Below are 22,808 nucleotides of genomic sequence, written 5' to 3'. Positions count from 1 at the left end.
TTGGAGTCTCTAGTGCATGAAACTCTGGAATTAGCCAGTTTTTATCTTTCTGTAGAGTACCTTCTTTTAAACTTGAAATAATCCTGAATGGTACTCACCCTTGAACGGTCTTTCTTTTTCATTTCCATTTTCTTTTGGATTACACAGAGCTATTTCTCTAAGATTATTTGTGAAGCTCCTTGTGAATGCAAAAAGGCTTACATAGGTTCAAGGAGAAACTCAACAGTGCGATTCCTTGGGGGTTACTAGTAATGCAAACTACATCATGCGCAGAAAATACCTGGGCTTGAAAATAAATAGAGGTAGATACCTCAGAGACTCAGTGCTTGAAAAACCTGTCTGGGAATAAATACTGTGATCTCTCTTTCCTCCAGAAATATTGATGAGGTAATGCTACTGCTCACTATTTGAACAATAATGTGGTAGTTTGAGCATTTTTCTTGAGAAAGGGATATCTGACTTCAGCCTCAGAGGATCGCAGAATAGCAGAATGGTTTAGGTTGAGAGGAGCCTCTGAAGGTCATCTTGTCCAACCCAAGGATTTTAACACACACGCACATCCAACCAAGCATAACTTATAAATGCTTGGGTCCTTTTTCCCTAGCCTGGCTATACATTTCAGATGGAAAATCACTGAATAGAAAAGTAAGGACTTTCACTGTATTAAGAAACAATAACTTGTACGAAAGTTTAAATACTCTACCTAGCTGCTAATCTGTCAGGTAGAGTCAGGGTTTGCCTTCCTAAGAAACTTTTCTTATAAGAGGTCTGTTATTTAAAAGGTCTTTGACACTGCCACATTTTTCTGAAACTAAATTACGAGCTGAGAACATAACTAGCAATTTGAGTTTTCCAGGAGGATCAAGCTCAGGGATGCCTGAATTTTAGGTCCCAGATAGGTGTGGATAAGGAAATAGGCAGTCAATTCAGAAAAGACAGCATTTGTATAGCAACAAACCTTAGGCACTGGTGAACATTTTTACACTAAACTTTTGTTTTCTGGTTTTCTCAGATGTCTAGGCACATCAGTCAATATTTTCTGTTTCATATTCCTATAGTTCACTAACAAAATTCAAACAAATGGCACAATAGAGGCAGCCAACCATCAAGGGAATCCTCAAAGCCTATGTATTGTATATGTTTTTGGATAGCTATGGGTGTCAACAAATGGACTTTGCAACTGGTCCAGAAGATGTAAACTGCAGGTGATGAAGAACCCCTTCTTGTGTACTCTAGATCGGTGTTGGAATTTAAAATGTTAACTTATCTTCTGTTTTCACATGTTTCCGGAAGTGGCAACCTGCTGCTTTTTTTTTTTTTTTCCCCCACAGATTGTATGTTAAAGGCATTTGTAATATGCCAGTAGCAGTTATTCTGGTGCTGATACAGTGACGTGATGGAAATGACTGTTCCCATGATAGGATTCTGCAACATTCCCATTCGTTTATTGTCTACTATCTGATGAACTGTATGTGACAGGTTTTTTTCTGCACACAGCAGAAAAAAACGAGAAAGCAGCAGGATGGGAAGGCATGTACTGAGAGGAAGAAGTAAGAGGCAGAAAATGGTCAAACAGAAGCAGAGCACAAAAAAATTATAATAATTAAGAATAAAAAGAAGGAAAACAAAGCAAGGAGATACAAAGAGAGGGGTATCAAGAACCAGGTAATGAAGCAAACAGAAAAAACAGCAGTACAGAGATGAAGAGAAATGAGATAATTGAATTTGGAGAAAATACAATCCCATTAGGTTTTAATAGTGCTTACTTTTTGCATCCAGTACACAGATCTCTGATTTCAGTTCAGTATGCAAACCTAGGCAAACTTCAAACAGTACATGCAGCACAATTTTATTGAGTCTGTCATGCCAGGTGCAGTATGTTACACAACGCTTCAACAGTGGACTGCTAAATTATCAGATATGCGACATAATGAACAGAGTTGAAGTTGTAAATGAAAATGATGTAAGTTCACTCCAGCTACATCTTTCTTCCTCAGGCTTATTGGTCTAAGAGAAGTGAATCATTCGGTATTAGGAAGCCATTGACAGAATTATTCGCTTTGTGGGATTATAACCAAGTAAAGAATACAATTAGAGAGGATATTGAAGATAAACTACATTTATGTTTATGTTACAGCTATCTTCGTCACAGGATATTAGCTTGGGAGCTAATTTATCCAGTGAAAATTGGAGGTTGAGGCATCAGTAGATAAGATGCTGGACTAACATTACCCTTCAACAAATCAAAAATTTTAGGAGAGGACTGCCTGGTATTTGTCCAGGGGGAATCTAATATAACTCAATAATAATGTAGCTAATCTGCTAAAAATCTGCTGAGAATCTAAATTGCAGAATACGGAGCCTTACTTCATAACAAAAAAACCCTAACTGAGGTATAATAATTCTGAGTATCTAAAACATCTATTGAACATAGATTTCAGTATATGAAAATAGTGAAAAGAAAGTTTTGAGCCTGTTAAAAGAGAACTGGATAACACAATCTGTTTGGACTTTGAGTGTACTTTTATAAAATCCCTCCCATGGAGATTTTGAGGAGGCAAAATAGCAATTAATGAGAAATAAAATGTTGCTATGGATCACAGTCTAGACAAATGTGTTTTCAGGAGAATAATTACCAAGTGTTGTGATGCATTGAAGCTTGTTCCTGCATGTTCATGCTCATTTAGATGCACTCCTCATGGTTTGCAGAGTTACAGGAATCTGTAGGAAGCACTGAGATGGAATGATTGCTCAGAAATAAATAAAAAAAAAGATTGTTTAGTGTCCATCTACCTCAGTACTTACTTCTAAGCCCCAGCATACTGTCTTTTGTTGGGTAGAATTCCAAAGACCACAGAAGTAATAGCAGCAGCACAAACATAGGAATGCAGAATTCAGAATTACTTTTTTTTTAAAGGTGGCTCTCTTAGCAGTTGAACAAAGCTGTAGAAGGTGGACTTAAAACTTTTAATTAGTTAAAAAATTAAAAAATACGCATAAAGAAGCATCAGTTTTGAATGCCAAATCCAGGAAGTAAATAAATCTGTTTACAATGTTTCAGTTGCTTGTGAGGGGGAAGATTATGGAAGCAGACTGTCATTTCCAACTTAATTCTAGAAGACTGAACCATAATTTTCTCTGGTAGTAACACCCAACAAAAGCCTGCGCTACTGCAGGGAATTCATTAAGACTTGAGTGCAAGTAGTTCATTAGTTCCCAAATATTGCAGTACATTTGGAAGACTTGTGGAACTTAACATTATATTTAATGATATAAAACACAGGGCTTCTCTTCCTTAATTAAAAAAGGTGTGGAAAAGGTAATTAGAAAGTAAAACTTAAACAGAGATTTCATAGAAATATTCAGTGCAATCAAGGTGATTTTTCCCTGGAGATAAAACAATCAAAAAATAAATAGCTATCAGAGCCTGTCATTTACGTTCTTGATTTATGATCCCATATTTAGCTGCTACTAAAGAAGCTGCTTTTAGTGACAGATAAAATAAATGGCATTTTTGTATCCCAATTCCATGCAAAATTCTCTAAATGCTGAGACAGTCGAGGCTTTGTGGCAAGTTGTTCTTTATGTCATGTTCCTTATGCTTTATATCCTGACCTGTATTCTAAGTATCACATAGACAAGTCAAGCAGGGGCAGAAACTCACAGTTTCAGAAATTGCAATTTGGGACCTTCTGTCGAATGACCTCCAATCCAGCATTTTAGAAACAAAAGGATGGGATGTTACATAATTCATCAGCTGACATTTAGTATTTAGAATTGATGCTCATGGTTTGACTGGCTGTTACTTAATTTCCAGGAGAAGATTGTCTTCAGCTTTTATTTTGTTGTATGGCTTCTACTTACTGAAAATAATATTATATTGTTTACAACTATTGTTGTAACATGAGGCAAATCTGAGCACGACCACACAACAAGTCTATCATCCTAAATCTGCTTGTAGTTACTAGAGAGAAAGGGGCAGCCTTCAGGCTGTGCTTCATCATTCATGCTTTCTTAAGTACCTGCCTTAGGATAAGATGGATCACTCCCTGCAAAGGAGCTTGGGTCCTGTCCTATGTTAGTCATCCGATAGATGGCCTATCAAAGTCATAGGCTGTAGATGATTATCTTTGAATTCAGAAGTTAGAACAGATGAATCCCACCTTGTCATTTATGTAAATTACAATAGATAGAATAAATGTCTTAATAGGCTTTGTGGTGCAAGGGAGCACAAAATGAACCTGTGGAGTGTATGGACAAAGATTTGTACTCTGCACTGAGAATCAACATTTTGGTTTTAATCACCCTTTTAGAGATCGGCTACTTTTAAAGAACCATGGCCAAAAGCTGCAGCCTTTGCTCAAGCAAGCTCCCAGGACTACACATTTTAGCTTCTAATATAAATTTTGTAGGCTAAATATTTTGCTTGAAAATATTAATATGCATAAATTGTATTTATATTAATTTCAGTACAGAGATTGTTTCCTTTCTAAAGCACTATTATTGTTTAAAGTGTTATTTATTTGCAGGAAATGGATAATTTAATGCCTTGCCCTAACTCCTTATTTATGTAGTCGAAAAATACTTCCAAAAATAATTTTAAAGGGTTTAAATTTTATTTCCTATTTTTACTGGCAATTTAGAATTTATGTAGTGAGCGTAAATCACTGGCAATCCTTGAATCTTATGAAAAATGCCCTCAATCCGTTGAAACTAAACTGTAAGCTTTTGCATGTCTTACTGTTGCTGCAGCTGCCCTAACACTGATTCGATCATCATCCAGAAAATCTATGTTGTCAGCTGTCACATTTAAAATCTGTAGCACAGTACACAGTTTTCTGTATGTTTACTAAATTAATTCAAATGTTTATGAAGAATTGAAATCTTGCGTATGGTCTTAGGAGTTAGAGTATTTATTAGCATCATAAAGGCGTTTTTATTTTTATTTTTTGTACTTTCATAAAAACTTTACAATAGCATCTGGGACATATTCTGTAAAGACACTGAGCCAAATCAGTTATAAACTATGTGGTCAGCTAATTACTACTATGCGTATATTGCGTGTGAAATTACACAAACTACCACTGGTTTTAGAATGGCATCTTTCAATGCACAATTTAGGTTCTATTAAAAACATCAGATCTTTTTCAGTGACTAAAAATGAAGCCAAACAGCTAGGATTGATGAACAACTATGGCAAATGGTAATTGCAAGTAGTCACTTGAATTGTGTTTTAATTTAAATGTATTTTTAATTTAAATGTACATATGAAGAAAATGTTAAGTAAATTCTGATTAAGCTAGATTCTTCCAAGGTAACGTATTCCAAAATTTTAAAAGACACAGAAATAAATTGCAATTAGGACAGTAGAAGAACCGTAAGGAAGTAAGGACTTGTGTTTCCCCCTTTTCAACAAATGGTACTTCTCTACCTACTTTGTGTCCTGTGAAATAAAGTCAGACAATCTGCCTCTGAAACATTCAGTTCTTCATAGGACTGTCTTAGTCCTAATAAAAATGAACTGGGAACATAAAAGCTGAAAGGTTGTAATTTTTTTTTCTCTACTAAAAAAGCTCTCTCCATGACCAGCAATTAAAAGCTGTATTTCTGTCCCAGGCCTGAAAAATTTTCATGTGAATAGCCCTTTTGAGGCCATTTGGACTATTTGCATGTGTAAATGTGAATGGATATGCAAATATTTAGAGGTTCAGTGTTACCAAAACAGATGGAAATGTTTGCTGTAAAATAACTCTAGAAGCATTTCCTTACCAAGCTGCTGCCTCATAAATTAAAGCATATGTAATCACACATTAATTCTAAACTAGTGTTTGTAATTCCTTTGTTTATAGTCCTGTGTCTTTTCAGAATGAGCAGTATGGTGAAGTTCACAATACATAAAAGCATATTGAAATGTATCAATATTTGGCTTACATCTATGTTTGTATAGACTTCAAATACTGGTTGATATACTTGAAATATAGCAATATTTTTTGCTATGATAAATAGATACCAAACAAATGATTGTATGTAATATTATTTTTATTACCTTTTGTATTATGTTGTAATAAAGGTTACAGGTTACAACATACATAATTCCTTTTTGATTACAGGAAATAATTATTGTTTTACTTTGATGCTAATACACAAAGTAAGACAAAATAGTGGAAACTTGAAGAGAAAGAATGTATTTTAGTTATCTTTATCTTATGCTAGTGATATTTGGAGTTATTTTGAAAAAAAGTGGAAGAACACATCAGTTTTATTTTAATATACTTTATAACAAGTAACTGTGGAAACTAGTAATGAAAACTTTTGTTTATAAAGAAACATCCTGAATATCTGAAAATTCTGATTATCAAGACAATCTGATCTTTGTAATTCAGTTCAATGGTGCTCTTTTTTTTCCTTTATTACAGTTCGTCTTGAATACCTTAATTCAAGATATTTGGATGGCCTTAAAATAGCGTATTTTATATAGCTAAGTAGAAGTACCATGAGATAAACTCCAACAATTCCATTTTACAAAAATCAATATAGTTTAAAGCTGCATATGTTTTATGAATACAGATGGAATCTTTGAACTCATATTTTCTGGTATTCTGGAATACTTTGGACTGGAGTACACATGATTTTCACATTGCTTTACACCTCCATTTTTAGACTATACTGTACAGTTTAACATAGTCACAATTATACATCAGGTGATATACATACGGTGATTTATATCATTACCACTTCTCTAGATAGTAAAACCAATTTAACACCTTCCTGTCACAGAATCAGAATGGTCAGAGTTGGAAGGGACCTCTGGAGATCATCTAGTCCAACCCCCCCTGCCAGAGCAGGGTCACCTACAGCAGGTTGCACAGGACGGCATCCAGGCGGGTTTTGAATGTCTCCAGAGTGGGAGACTCCACAACCTCTTTGGGCAGCCTCTTCCAGTGCTCAGTCACTGTAAGTGAGTCTGTATTTGAGACTGTGGGAACAACAAAATGTAGATGAACATTTAATAGACTTGGAAGCAACACGTTTTAGTGTGCGAATGGTAAACAAGTCTACAGGGTTACGCAGTATTAAGCCAGCTGGTCACAGTCCCCCGGAGAAGTTTGAGAAGCTGGAGATTGTTGGGATGTGGGGACTTGGTGCATTTCTCTGTACTGCGGACAAGTTAAGGACATCTACTTTTGGATGTAGGAGCCATTGTAGTAACTCTATCATACTGGATTATTGCACTATGTAAGAGGGGAGATTTTCCATAGGAATAACTTTATACTATCTTTTACTTATTTTTTGTGTGCCTGCAGATAGAAAATATTAGTAGCATGCCAGAAGAGCTGCTTTGGTTTTGTTTTTGTTTTTTTTTTTAAAAAAAGGATACCTGTGGGAAGCAAAAATTATCCCTGTTTCTTCTTAAAGGGTAGCATAAAATCAAACTCAAAATGTTAGTGTGAAATTATAAGGTAACAATGCAACGTGTTTGCTAGTATGTTACTGATTGCTTCATGGATAATTTGATACAGTTATTAAAAGTTAAGTGGCCCTTCATTATAGTAGCAGTTTTGTTCTGGTTTTAGAGAAGTTACTTTCTAGAACATACTTCACAATTTAAAGGTGTTTTCTGGGCATTCTAAAAACAATAACAAATACTATTACTATAGGATTTCACTTTGAATAGGATATCTATTACTTGCAGCTGGGCACTAAATACATGGAGAGGTTGTTTGTTTTTTTTTTTAATCAAATGTGGAAAAAAAAAATCTGGCCTTATTTACACATTTTGGGCTTGGCTTGGAGATTCTGTTCCTGGAAGAATCTCCTTTCCCTCCTCTCTTCTTTGTATTTCCCCTGTCCTTGCAGTAAAGATTGCCTGTTTTTAACAAATGGCTTCCTTTACAGAGAGACAGAATATATCAACCTTGATATTATGAATTCACCAAATGATAGGCATATACATTTTAGCACGAACATCCAATAAAAATAAATACATCTGCAGTGAACATGGTAAATTATACGCGAACTTACACTATAATAATAAACAGGAAACAGCAGCATCTGAGTCTGCAACTGGCTTCTCAGGAGGCTCCATGCTTCCAGCTGTGGTAGCAGCTGTGGATCTGGCTCTGCAGCTCTTGCTGAAACAAGCTGACAAAGGGCTGATTACAACATGGAGTTTAGTTTCTGCTTGGATTCATTTTCCTTTTAACACACTTTGGTTATGAAAAGTTTGCTCATTTACCCCGTTTGTGGTTTTATATCCTGCACTTCACAGTCATTGGGCTGGTGTGGTGATTATCACCATTCCTAGTGACCTTGATTGTGGGGATCTTATACTGTCTATACCATTTGTGGAACACTGCAATTTGGATTTGGCTTACTGGAAGAAATTGAAAACTCTCTTCCTCTTCCTTCTCCCTCCCCATCCCCAGAGGCTGTTCAGCATTTTTGTCCAAAATATTACACAGTATAGTTGTTGGGGTTTATTTTTTTAATCGTTTTTTTTGTTGTTGGGTTTTTTTTTTTTTATGCATGGAAAACAATTTAGGAGAAGACCAAATGATACTCACCTGCAGTGAAATCTGTGGAACAGGCAAGATACTGGGTAGATTCTGCCAGGTGAAACAAGTAGAGAACTTATTTTTATCACTTTTTTTTAAAGGGAGGAATTCTGATTTCACAGAACTTGAGTGAGCAAAACGGCATTTGGCCATGTGTTCCTAAAGCATCTGTATAGATACATTCAGTTATTGCAGGTCCTTCTTTCCACGTCTGGTTGCATGGGCTCTTTTCTTGATTGCATGCTAAAGATGTAGTTAAGCTACTAAAATGTCTGGCATTGATTCAGCAAAGATTTAAGCACATACTTAGAATTAAACACTTCCATTGCAGTGTCTGCTTTGTGAACTCCCAGATATTTGCTTCTGCTCTCATACTGTGAAGTGTCTCTGGTGAATATCCTGAGACCAAGACAGTCTTTTTCATTACAAAGTCCTTTCTTTTCTTTCGTTCCTGCCATCTTTTTAGAAAACAGCTGTATTCTCCAACTTAATTGAATCCCCAAATTAAATCCCAGTTGCCTCTGTAACTCATTGCTCAAACTCTTCCCTCTTTTTCCCTCTGCTGCTTTTCTTCACGTAGGATCTTGCTTTTTCTCCTAAGGAAAAATGCAGTATGGTCTTCCTTCTGTCACTCTCTTCTCCCTCCCCTCCCCTAATCCTTTCTCTTTTTCCTTCACTGTCAGAGCAGCAGGAGTTTCTTGTCTACTTTCCATCTGTACTCCTTCCACTTGCCCCAGTAACCCCATGTTCTGTTCTTCCTCTTATTTCTTCCCTCCCTTATTCTCTTTCTTAACCTCTCACTGTCCTCTCGTTCTTTTCCACTACAATATAAGCAAGTGTTTGCCTCTTAAAAATTGCACCTTTGACCCTACTTGGTTCTTCATATCATATCTCATCGCCTATCTCTTCTTCATTCCTAAGCTCATTGAAGGCGCTGTTTATAATTACTGTCTGGAGACCCTCTTCTGTGATTCCCTCCTATAACTCCTACACTTTGGCTTCTGTTCCTTGCTTGCAACTGGAACAGCTCTCACCAAACTCCCTGATGACAAGATCTCACAACAGTAGTCTGTCCTCATTCTTCCTGACTTGTCAGTAGTGTTTGCTGCAGTTGACCAGACTCTTCTTTAAACTTGTGTCTTTGGTTGCTCTCTGTGGCTCTGTCTTATTCATTTTCTTCTTACTAAGCAGTTCTTCAGCACATTCTTCAAAGTTGTCTCCAGTTTTGGAGGGTTGTGGGTAGACGTCTTGGGGCTCTGCTTTGGCTGGATTCTCTTGTGCTTTTAATGCCTTATGGGTTATTTCACACACAAAAAAGAAAATGTAACAACCAAATGTATCCGTAGATAAGGGGTCTATCTTCCTATTGAAGCTTATTAATTTGGAACCGCACAAGTGCAATTACAAAGCATCCCACCTGGTACTGCCTTAAGTCTAGATGTCTTGGCAAATGCTCAGACCAAACACATGATTATCTTCCCTCTTTCACATAGACATGCGTATTTTCTCCTTGCATATGCGAGGCTCTCTGTACCCCTGCTAGCCGTACTCAGCCCTCGCCTGCATCTGTTCCAGCTTGCGTTACTTTTTCTACAAATGTCTCAAATTGTATTTATGATTTCCAATAAGAATATAGCAAGACCTTGTCAAATGGAATTCATATTTTATGTCCTCTGTTAAAAATGCTCATCCTGATATATGTTTGGAGTGCATTTTACTCTTTTACAGCGTCATTTTAAGCATTTCACTTACTTTGTCATCGCCGTCAACTGAGTCCCACTTCTGTTGCTCCTGTCCTTTCCCCATGGAACCTCAGTGCTTTTTTGTGTATTGACAGTACCAAGAAACATAATGTTACCACCACATCTCTACTTTTTATGCCAATTCATTAAATGAAAATATTAGATAAAATTCTGCCAAGCTCATGCTTGATGAACTCTACTGAAAAACAGTTCTTTCATTCTCCACAGGACTTTGTTCTCTCTCTGGTAGGAAGTTCTTTACCTGTCAAATTCTTTCAGTAATCCCTATTTTCTCCAGTTTAATATTGAATAGCAGATGCTCAGATAGATTATATCTATCATATTTTCCTCGTTTAAAATGTCAGTCTAGTGACAATGGTGTAAGCATGCAGAGAGTTCATAATCTCAAACAGATTTGGACATTGTAGTAGGCAGATTCCTCAGGTCACCGCATACTTTCATACCCCAGCAGGCTCAGCTGAATTATGTGAGCTCAGGCAAGTTTCTGCTCGCTGGTGTGAACCACAGGGAGTATTCCCTTGTTCTCTAGGTACCTTTTGGCCTGCTTTTACTTTTGTTTGTCCTACTCCATTCCAGATGTCATTTTATCACTACCAAATGCACGTCATCTTGATCTAACATATGTAGCCGTTAGGAGCATGTAAAGATACATATAATTAAAGGGAACATGTGCATATATGTACTGTATGTTTTGCATTTAGTTTGTATTTAGTACTGTTCTTGCTCACTTCATAATGAGTGCTGTGGCTGGTGTTGCAAAATAATTTCAGCAAAAACTGTGTATTCACTAGCTCTAGGCACTGTAGTGTTACGTAAAAAGCAATCTTTTGGGTCTGAATTTTTTCATGCTTGTTTTCATGTGAAAAACTGTGTCTGCATTAAAAAATTAAGGAAATTATGCTGAATTGGTTTTGAGTTGTGTGTCACTGAAAAGTGGGGCAGTGTTTAACTGTTAAAAGTAGCTACTTTTTAAAATCTGTAATGTAGATAAGAAAATTTAGAATTTTGAAACTTAAACAGTAACATCTAAATTGGGGGTGATATTTAATGAAGTCTATGGCTGAGTTTCAAAAACCTGGTTTTCATAATGACATGCAGATAATTGAACTCATGCCTAGTAGGCATCTGGACTAAAATTATGAGCAGGATGTAATGGACCCAACCACTTTTGAGGAAATAAAATTAATTTCCATTTCTTTGTCAAGGCTAATCAAGTTCTTTTTGGGCTCAAGGTTTGCTTCATACTGCTACTTCCAGTGTGCCAACACTGTACCTTCATATAAGGGATAGAATATGTTCTACGCATTAAAATGTTGACATTTTTTTCCCAATTTGTTTTTCCCTGTTACTCATCCTAATTTCACATTCTATCAATCAGTTTCTCCTTCAACTGCAAAGAAACAATACATCCTTTACCCTACGGACCTTGACTACATACAAACTGGCATATGTTCAATCCCGGTTGCATTATACAGTGTATAATTTTACATTATATCCTTCAGTGTTGAGGGAAAGGGAATGATGGGGGATTAATGGAGGCTGTTGTTCTTCTATTAAGCAGTTGAGCAACCTCCCACTGGGACTGGGGCTCTGCCTGCCTCTGAATCTGTTGTAAATCCCTCTACAGCCACACTTATTTTGATTTTGAATGGCTGTTTCTGGTTAGTTTAATCCTATTCCTAATCAATCTGAGATAAACAATTAGAAGTTTAATTGGAATTTCATGGCTCTTAATTGTCATTAAAAAAAAGGAAATTTAAACCAAATTCTATGCTAACACAGCATTAAGACTGAACAATGGGGGCTTGGTTGTGGCTTTCAATTTTTGTGCTTTGTGGAGCCAATAGCTGCTGAGAGACACAGTCTGGCTTCTCAGTTTCTTCTTGTCCCAAGGCATACCTCAACGACAGCTTGTAATGGAGCTATAATTCTTCTGGGGCACTGGGGCAGGAATGGCAGTACAGAGATAGAGGGTGAAATCTACCTCATTCACCACGATCTAATGATTTATGAGATGGTGGGGTTGTTTTAAGTTGCTTGTGTCCATGTGTTCCTCTCTATGATCCGGGTAGCTGGTGCAAGGAAGAAAGTAGTATCTTCCTCTGAATACCTTGTGTGGGCCAGACAAGGCAAAACTTGAGCTAGCTCTTACAATTTCAGAAGGAAATACCAAGAACATTTGAAGTCTCCAGCAGCAGCGTTAGCTTGGCTGCTTTGCCAGTCCTTTACAATTTGTGACATGCATTGAGCATAAATAAATCTATAAATCTCTGGTTTGTGATTTAAAAAGAAAATTCATAAAGCTGCTATTTTCATCTGATGTAATTTTAGCTTTTCATTCAAATATTTATTCTACATGGACTGGCTTAAATATTCAAAATTACATCTTACCTTTATTTTGTATGTATTATGGATGGATAAAGATATGCGTATATAAAACAGAAGTATCTTTCTGTGTTCTTTTTATTGTAGGTATGTGTCATGTGCATTGGGATGCCCATATGAAGGAAACGTCGTGCCAGCTAAAGTGGCAGAAGTAAGAGTGAACTTCTGGCTTGTCTTTTTAATGAATCAAAAACACATTTTAAAATGTCCATAAGTAATGTTCTTTACTTAATCCTAAAAGGATCTTTAATGGATAAAATTTAAGTAAAACAAACACAAAACATAGCTAATACTAAAACTGGGTGCATAACCTCACTCAACCATATGCAGTGAAATCTAAGGAGAATAGCATGTTTTGATTGTTATCAGTCATGAGGAAAAATATCACGTGCTATTTCCTCCAACAAGGAGGGATGGAAAGGCTTAAGGAAATGGACTCAAGTGGCACATGTTGTACAAGATGACTTCCAGCACAACCTCTTGCAAAGGGTATCTGCTTTTAAATCAGTTTTATGCTGGCATAAGCATACTCTGCAGTCAGCTGGTAGAGCCACTGCTACAACATTGTGCTTCTGTTGAGTGTCATGTGATTGACACATGAACCAAAACTCATCCCCAACGTGATTTCCTACTACATAACCTGCTGTACTGCTATGGTGGAATAAGCTGCACCTTCCCTCCCACCCCCTTTTCACACTGAGGATAAAGAAGAAGAAGGACGATGTCTTGGTCCAACCTTTTTTTCCAGTAGAGAAAAAGATGGGTGAAACACAAGTGTTAGATTTTGCAGGCAGGCAAAGAGAGCATGAAAGCTGAAATGGAGAGTAGAGCAGAAAGTGGAGAGAATTCAGGAGGCACAAGGCAGAACCTGATGGCCTTCTTCCTGAAGAAAGCCTTTTCTTCTCTATTACACTTAATTGCCTACTTTTGGTGATGTACCAGAATCTCCAAACCACTTTGTTTTTCTTTGTAGCACTAGCAGCTAGTCAACATTTGTCTGATAGATTGTGTTCTGTGTGTGTCCTGTTGTCCTGCATCTTCTAGTATACATTCCAGATGGAACTTGTGATACTACTTCTCCCACAGCAGCCACATATACTCACACTCTTTGACAAAAATAGCTAAATTGGAAGGTGCTCAGTATTTCTAAATTAATTGGGTTTAATATGAAGTGAAAGTTAGAAGTGACACAGCTTTAGTTAGAGTGGTGATGACAGATTCAGCTGTGCTGTTGGTAAATTGCTTACTGCAGTATCATGTTCCCCAACAGGCTTCTTTCCATGTGTTGCATGTTTTTTAACTACTCTCCTGCACAGAAGAGCTCCTTTTCAGTTTGCCAGTGGGAGTGCTACTTAATGCTCCAAACCTGCAAACTTATACTCACACGAATATTTTATTTTCTGTCTTCATTCGAATAAGCGTCTTCTTGTGTACCTGTGCACCATTGTGTATGTGTTTAAGAATAAAAGCTGGCTCCTTGAAGTTGTTGAGGCCCTGATTCAGCAAGCACTGATGTTTATATAGAAGCATCGGATTAGCTGTTAATGGATTTTACATAAATGCATGCACTCATCCTTTCCTAAATGAGAATTATCAAAATTACTGGCGGTGTTACTAAACCCTTTCAGAGACCTGCCACTCTGAGCATCATCTTTCCTGGGATGGGAGTGTGTGACTCCCTTGACTGTGCACTGCAATCTGCTGCTATCATTGGAAGGTTTAGGCTTGTTTGTTCTGCAGTCAATGACAGTGACCATTTTTTTTTTTTTTTTAAACAAAACATTTTTTCACTGAAGCAAAACCAATGAGGAGGAGTGGCTCTTTAGCCAGACTACATACATTTCTGGCTTACGAGGCACATGACTGTTTTACACATAGTTATCTAGTGAGTGCAAACTTTGTGTGCCTTCAGACTTCTAGAATCCATCTGGTACCTCCATATGCTTCATTATTAAAAAAAACCGAACACAACCATATCTATTAAAATAAACTGCATAGTCCTTTTTTATCACTCTGCTTTTCCTTGAAATGGAGTCACTGTTTAATCATTTATCATCCTGGGGTTTGTGAATTTCAACCTTCGGCAAATAAGGCTTGAAAGTTCTTGGAAGCACCGTATAATATCCCTGAAGCCAGTTGTGTTATCTATTGTCCTCCAGTCATATACTTGTCTGGTTTTATCTTTCTGCCTGCTTCTTTCTCTCCTTAGCTTCCTCTAACCTAGAGCAGTGAAATAATTTACGTATAATCCAGCGTACAGGCTGAGCAGCCTACAGAAAATCTGCCTATTCTTACTTGAATGCTGTCGGATTATTACAAAGTTTCCCTTACAACACAAGGACTGCAGTGTGGTTTTATGCTGTTATGTGCTTAAAATCATCTGTAACTTGATTATGACCTTTTGTATTCCGTTTAAGCGTATAGTTTTAGATATTATTTCGAGCAGTAGGATTGTTCACATGCCAAAGGGGTTGCAGTATTGGGTCACCAACTCCCATTTTGATCAATGCTTGGTGTCAGGGCAGTGCTCCCAAGGAGGGTAGCGCAAGAATCATGCATAGTAAAACTACGCAGTGGTGCAGAGCACAACCCTGTTCAATCAACAAAGCTGCAAGCTCGTAATCACATTCTGATTCCACTGACAAAACAGTGTGCTCTCTTCTCCCTCCCCCCAAAAAAAATCCACACTGAAAACTTCTAAAACTATAACTAATGGGCTGCCTCCTATATGGTAGGATAGAAAATCCAATATGAAAAACTCCCATTCAGCTTCCAAGCATGCACATTCTTCTTGACATTAAATATAGAACTTTTTTTAAGGGTCAATTTAAGGTTAGATTGTGACAAGGCAGTGATGATGCTCAGCTTGTTAGCAGAGTTTCCCCCTCTCTTCTTTCATCTTTCAGAACTTTATTTTCAGAAGCTGAAAGACCTAGGGACTGAGCACGGGCAAGAAGTGAATGCAACATGATTTCTAGCATTTTAGATAGTCTCTTTGTCATCACTAAAATGCTTATCTAGAAAAACTTTGAATCATGAATTAAAAAGAACATGAGAAAAAGAATGCAGTCTGCTTCTTTTACCCTGATCTTAAACAAAAACTGAAGTTTGGGGATTAACTAGAGGTAATAGACCACTAACTGCAGATGGTATCTTTTTTTTGTTGCAACAGTAGTCCTGTTAAAACACCTGCCCTGTGTTGATGATATAAAAATATGCTGCAAGATAGAATCTTTTTTTGCAATCTGGCGTACATCCCTTTCGAAAAGCGCATATTGAATTTATGTTGTTGCAAACCAGGGGCTCTTTGACTTTAAAGCACAAAGAGTTTTACTGCCTTTGCAATAGCCATAGCACTTCCAAGCTTTAAGCAGAATGATTCAGACTACTTGAAGTTCTTTTTCAGCTGTTCTTTGAATTAAGTGAACAGCAATATTAATCCAGCACTTCCGAGACTGCTGGTACAGCACTTTGTCAGCTTCCTCAGACATATTCACAGCAATCCCACTGATGAAGTCCTGGAATTGCTTTAACAGCAGAGTGCAGTGCAACTGAAGATGTCTTGGAAAAGAGTCATATTTTTTCATTTCTAAACAGTTAATTTCCAGATTGGGATTCCATTCCAGTGGAGTGGCCTTTCGGGATTGCTGATACGCAGTGGGGAATGCTAAAGGGGACAAACATACTCAGCAACTGAAAATAAGGTCAAACCTTTTCCAAATAAATTCAGCAAAACTAAGATGGAAAGATCCTACATTCAATTTCTAAAGCAGTACTTTAGGTGCAAATATAATTCTGTGCTTCGGAGCGTATGTCTCTCTCCCTACAAACATTATGAAGCCAGACCTCAAATCTCTTACTCATACAAAGAACTCCTTAAAGACTTAATTCCAGAAACATTTAGGGCTCTGCTTACATAAGTAAGAACTATTTGTATGGGGTTTTGTTAGGTATTAAGAAAAATTTTAAAACTTAAAGACTAGCACGTTAATTAAATTACAGTTTTGCTTTGTTAGTATTTTAATGTTTGATTTCATGAAAAGCAAGCAAAATTAATATTAACTACAACGTGCTAAAACTTCAGTTTCCATTGATGTTTTCAGTGCCAAGAGAAAGCAAAATCAGGCTTCTTGTTAATTATTTATTGTCTTAGTTCAGCCATGTGCTTGGCTCCGTGTAATAAGCAAACAAAAGGGCAGGTCTTTACCCTGCACAACTTGTAAGCTGAAAAGTACATGGAGAAAACCAAACAGCTGGGAAGTCCCCAGAGACAGGAAAATGTTGGGAAAGGGCTTGACAGAAACTTAATTCATAGTGTAAAATCTTGCTTGTTTTGATTCTGTGGGAGAGTCAAAAATCAAGTTTTTGATGGATGTGGCTTGGTCAGTTATTCCATGTACAGAAGCAGAACTATAAATTTAAAATAAGAGGATCTACGGGACATTTTTCTTGGGTGACAATTTTCAAGAATGAATAGTGGGTTTCGGATACATAGGTCCACCTTAGTGGGTCAAACCCTCAAAGCTGTACAGAAGTGTGTCCTTTTTAATATATTTTCTTGACCATATTTTACATTCTTTCATCTTGACCTTTTCATGTTTCTCTGTTTCTAATCAGGTATCTAAGCGGCTGTACAGTATGGGCTGTTATGAAATCTCTCTGGGGGACACAATTGGTGTGGGGACTCCTGGAAGTATGAAAAGAATGTTGGAAGCTGTTATGAAAGAAATTCCTCTGAGTGCTCTCGCTGTTCACTGTCATGACACATATGGGCAGGCGTTAGCCAATATCCTTACAGCCATACAGGTAACTCAAGTTCTTATTTTATAGAAATGATAGCAGTAGTCTTAGTTTAATTAAAATGCACAATTTTTAAAAAATCCAACCTTAAAGAAATTGCTAGAAAATGAAAGAGGTACTCACTAAACTTTCAGAAATTGTTGCTTGCACATTGGATTGTCTACAGGTATTACTGCTGTTGCTTTTGCAAGAAAATTTCAATTCTTATCTACTTACTACCTTCAATTCCTTACAAGATCACGAAAAATCAGTGGTGATTATTATATTCTGTTGATTTTGTATGAATGAGGGAGATAAAATATAATTTTCTTCTGATGTCTCAGATTCATCTTTTCTTAGGAATATCTGTATGTTCATTGTTCACTAAACTAAAATTTCCATTTTACAGAGGTGTCTAAATATAAAATAAAATAATGCATAATTACATCTTGATTTCAGATGGATACATCTAAATTATTGGTAACTATGTAAACAGACAGAGTGGTTTAGATAATTTTATCATTGTTAACGTGCTTTCAGTATGCTTTTTTATTTGTCAATTATACCTTCCAAATAAGATTAGCAACAACTTTATATCCTATTTAATCTTCTTTCAAATCTGTGGCTAAATAATCCGAAACAGTTAATTTCCATTAGACATGTTTTTCCGTTTGTGTTTATATATTTTTAAGAATAGAACATGAAACAAGAAACAGACTACAAGTTCTAATGTAGGTTTTGTAAAGATACAATCTTGAAAAATACCTTAATGTGTACATGTATTCCTAAAGAGACCTTTTTTTGCTAAATATTACAGAGTCAAAAGCTGTTTACAAATTGTAGGCCTTTTTTGTTCTATTTTATACTTTGTGGCATGCTCTGCTTCCTTGCAATTCAGGCAGCTGTTTTTAAGGTCAACTTTCCTTTGTCCTGACTTGTTATTTTGGCAGAGCTCATATTATGTTGTTTAGAAATAACAGCAGTGTGTTAACAGTACTAGTGATATAAACAACAAGAAGGAACCGGGAAATGTTTCAATATGGGAATCTCTGCAGGTATTTGATTAAATACTGAAGGACAAAATCTGGTAAAAAAGGTTCTAACTTACTCACAGTATTCACTTTGACCCTTACACACTTCTACTGTTGCAAATGTGTGTGTGTCTACCATGGGATAAATAAATTGCTAATTTCACAGTTAGCTTCAGTTGCAGATGTGATAGCTAAAAGCATGAAAACCCCTGAGCATGGGAGGAGCTCGCCATAAAAATACTTAAATACTTGAAGCATTGTTTTTCAAATCCTTCCTTAAAATAATGACTGTCGTGGTGCCTACTAAACACTGAACGATGGCTATGCTTTGTTAACCCCAATATTGTTGTAAGTGGTTCTTGTTTCAGGTCTACCTCCTGCTCCTATCTTTTGATTTACTTCTTAAATCAACTGTGTAAGAGTTAAAGGGCAATAAAGCTCTTGGGTACCTAATGTGCAGTTCAGGTTAATTAACATGTAAATTAAAGAGAGCAACAGACCTGGAAAAAAAATCCCTACGCAGCCTTCTCAGATTTCTGGGAAGCCAGGGGTGCCTGAGACCCACCAGAAAACTTCCCCATGTGCTCAAGTTCTGCTACAGTGCATGTCTAAAGGTGCGGTGTTTTTGGCTGAGCTGAACTTGTCATAGATTTTGCCAAAAGTCCTTGATGAAGCAGGCATTACACAGTCTCTCTGACTGGCTTTGTGCAAGCGGCTCCTTGGCTCGCTCTAAAGGGAGGTCCCCAGGCTCTTGGATCCTCAAATGGGAACTGCACATCACAACATCCTCTCCTGTCTCTGGTCAAGGGAACCAGGCAGCTAGCAGTGAATTACAGCTAAGCAATACTCTTTCTAAAACAGGACAACTTTGACCGGTCAGCTGGATGGTAAGAGCACAGAGTGCTCAGGTCACTTCTAGCCCCTGCTGTCAGGCTTGTCTGTGCTTTGCTCTCTGCCAAAGACACACGAGTGGCAAAGTACTGGAGTCAAAAACCCCTTGTCTTCAACTCAGCCGTTCATTTCACAGACCAGACTCTCCACAGTGCAATGACTTACCCTTCCTCCTCTATGGGTCTGGGAGACCAGCACAATATTTCATTGGGAGCGAAATGTGTTTGAGGGGTTATGGACATAATGGGCTACGGCGATTGTTTGGAAACAATTTTAAAGAACATTTGGCAGGCAAAATACACTCTTCCTCAGACGTTGCAGACTACAACCTCAGACTGACTACTATTGTGTTGTATATTGTATTTCCTAAGAATTAATGAATGACAGCTGGAAAGCCACAAATCACTCTGCACTAATTCAGGCATTGCTTCGATGGGAGATCTCCTAGGAGTGGAAAGAGGTGCTGGTGATTCAGTAAGTGATTTTTTATACAGATCACATTGTTCCATGCAGGGTTATACTACCCAGAATATTTTCTTTTGTTTGGGGCTGATCCAAAGTCATCTAGAACTGACAGGCCGTATCTGTATAAGAAATTAGCAGGGAAGTAGTCTTGTAATTTTAGTATTCAGTTTTATGTGTGTTGTTTTAGCAAAAGGATAGGTAGTGAAAGATGGGAGAGAGATTAGCCAACTTCTAAAGGATAAGTAATTTTTTAAGTTGTTGAACTGAATAATATAGATAGAAAGCATTGTCTAGAGAAAGGAAATTCACTTTCTTTTATGAAGAGAACCTGTGTAAAAATGTGAGGAATATGAAGTGATGTTCCAGAACAAAAGAGTAAACATTTAAAGTAGAAACACGACTGGCTCTTGGTTAAATGGTTTAAAAATATCAGAGTATACAATTTACCAGAGACAAATTCAGAAGATGGGAAGTGATGTGGTGATCTAGTTGTGGTATTTTGAGTAAAATTACATATGTGGGCTAGCTAATGTGACAAACACAAAATGTAGCTAAAAGAAGTAGTAAAACATTTATAGGAAATTGTTACAGACCTCCAAGGAAGGGTAAAAAGATGGGTCAGGAAACTTCTGTGCTGGAGAGGCCCCAGTAAGGTAGACCACTGATCGGGGGAGATTTGAGTTACCTTGACAATTGACTCCTGTAGTGTGTACAGAATGGATAAGAAAGGGGAAGTTTTTTAATGGAAGTGATACAGAACTCTTTTCTTGCATAGCTTGTGTAGTTGCCAGAAATAGCTTTGTCTGTTTTCGTAACACATATCCGAACATGAGAAAGAATATGCTAAGAGGCAAAGAGGAGTTTTAGCCGGCAGTGATACCTCAATGAGCGAAACAATCACATGGTAATCCCATAGAACTTTATCAAATTCAAATCGCTATCATAATTCATTAATATAAACTGATCCCTGCCCTACTGGGATCAAATCCTAACTTAGAGAAAACAAGCATAAAACTCTAATGACTTGCAGGGAGCAAGGATTTTTACCACCTTGTGTAATCATTTCCACCTTATTGGACACAATGAGATGAACGAGATTGATGATTTGCCAAATGAAGTGGCTTTTTATCAGTGCTTTCTTTTTCCAGAAAACAGGAAGTTTAAAATAAAATCCACACTTCAGTACCAGCAACAGAATTTAGCAAGCCTCTAATTAAACTTTCAAGGTTCAGACTGCAAAATCCAAGTTTGTGAATACAGGTTTTCGTTATAAGCATTATAATATATCCCCTTACAGAGAGTTTAAAATATTTAATACTATTTTAATTAATAATCTTTAAGATCCCTGAATTTTAAAGATTTTTTTTTTTTTTAAATCAAAATAGAAATGGCTGGTTGCTGACCTCTTCCCGTCATCACTTAACTAAATAGATTCTAGCCCCTTTGGTGCATGCTGAATAGACTAACCAACTTGCGTATTTTTGTGGATCCAATTTACTTATGTAGTAACGACTAGGTTCACACAAAGGCACTGAATGCTGATATGGCTAAGTTTTAAGTGCTAGAACCAGGAGAGGAATCTGAACGTAGATGCTTAAGTTGGTGGTTTATTAATTCACAAGGATCATTGTGTTACAGGAATAGAATTCACAATGCCAGCAGCCTGAAAGAGTAGAGCCTAAGTTAAGCAACTGAAGAAAGACTGTGTTTAAAATTCCCTCCTCCGTGATTCATGTGATCTTACATGTGAAGCCTTAGGTGAGATGAATTTTCCACCCAAAACCAGCTCCTAGATGTAAGTACCTAGCTTGTCCTTTTTTTTTTTTTTTTTTTTTTAAATACAGGATTTGCTGTTGGTGGCTGTTGCGCTTGCCTCTGGTGACAGGGTGTCAAGACCCCTTTCAGCTGGTGGTTAGAGGTCAGCTCGCTGCTGAGATCTCTTCTCCAGGAGCTGCTTGCTGCTAAGGAGCCTCAGCAGGGGCTCCCCCTCCTTCACTACGTGGTGGCTTTAAACCTGGAGCTCTGGTGCTTGGCCCCCGCCTGAGCTGCTCTGCAGCAGCATTGCAATTGCGTTTGCTCCCAGTCTTGTACCTCCTTGATTCTCATCCTTACCCACTGGCTTGACCTACTGGCTTAGCCTAAGACCTGGCTGATCCTGGTCTTGTCTCCAGACCTGATCCTGACCTTGAATTGCTGACTCGACGTCCTGGCTCTTTTTTGGTGAGGTTGCCACTGCTGCTTGCCTAGCTGTGATTTATGGCTCCTCGCTTGCCTTCCTTTATGGAGCAGTCTATTCTTGACGATGCTCAAGACAGTCGAGTCTTTAGAGGAGGGAGAAACAACCAGTATCTTGAGCTTTAAGGATGGCTCTGAGTGGCAGGTAGTGGAGTGGGTGCTGAGCTGGGAGATACAGCAGCTCTGAGAGTTAGCAGGTCTCATGTGCTTCAATCTTGGAGCTCAGCTGGAGGCTTTTTCTTTTTTCTTCTTTTCTGGCACAATATTACTACTCAGTTAAATCCAGAAGGCATTTCCTGGTGTCCAGGTGTACACAAAGCCATAACAGTTTTGCACTGAGAACTCTGTTGAGTGAAAAACAGAGTCCAGAAGTCAGCCTGAAAATTGGTGTCTGTGTCTGACAGAATTTAAACATGTCTTTTAGGTGCCAGACTACTTTCACTACCATTCTCTGAAGTTTTTAAACCTGTATTTCTGTGACTAAATGACCTAAAAGAATATACCCACAGTGATGAATTTTCAAATAAATACAGGATCTGTAAGAATATTTCTGTACTAGAAAATTCACTTAGCATTTGTATCCTGCAATCAGTTCTTTCACATTTGATTTGTCCTGCTTATTTTAGTAGATGTCTACAAGGATGCAGGGCTCATGCTAGCTTATCCCAGGGTATGACTAGAAGCCGTGCGAGTTAGAGTAGCTG

The 22,808-nt window shown here is 37.5% G+C and overlaps 1 protein-coding gene across 1 annotated transcript in view; it reads left to right on the top strand.

The window, feature by feature from the left end:
• The window catches only part of HMGCLL1 (3-hydroxymethyl-3-methylglutaryl-CoA lyase-like 1), a 59,685-nt gene that overhangs the window by 10,680 nt on the left and 26,197 nt on the right, over window positions 1–22,808 (top strand). The window contains exons 7-8 of the mRNA XM_009879840.1: window positions 12,791–12,854; window positions 17,321–17,509. Coding sequence (XP_009878142.1) covers window positions 12,791–12,854; window positions 17,321–17,509 — 253 coding nt within the window. The remainder of the gene's footprint in view (window positions 1–12,790; window positions 12,855–17,320; window positions 17,510–22,808) is intronic.

Source organism: Charadrius vociferus, unplaced genomic scaffold (assembly GCF_000708025.1).
Source record: "Charadrius vociferus isolate BGI_N301 unplaced genomic scaffold, ASM70802v2 scaffold342, whole genome shotgun sequence".
NCBI classification, from domain to species: Eukaryota; Metazoa; Chordata; class Aves; order Charadriiformes; family Charadriidae; genus Charadrius; species Charadrius vociferus.
This window is presented reverse-complemented; position numbering and strand designations above follow the sequence as displayed.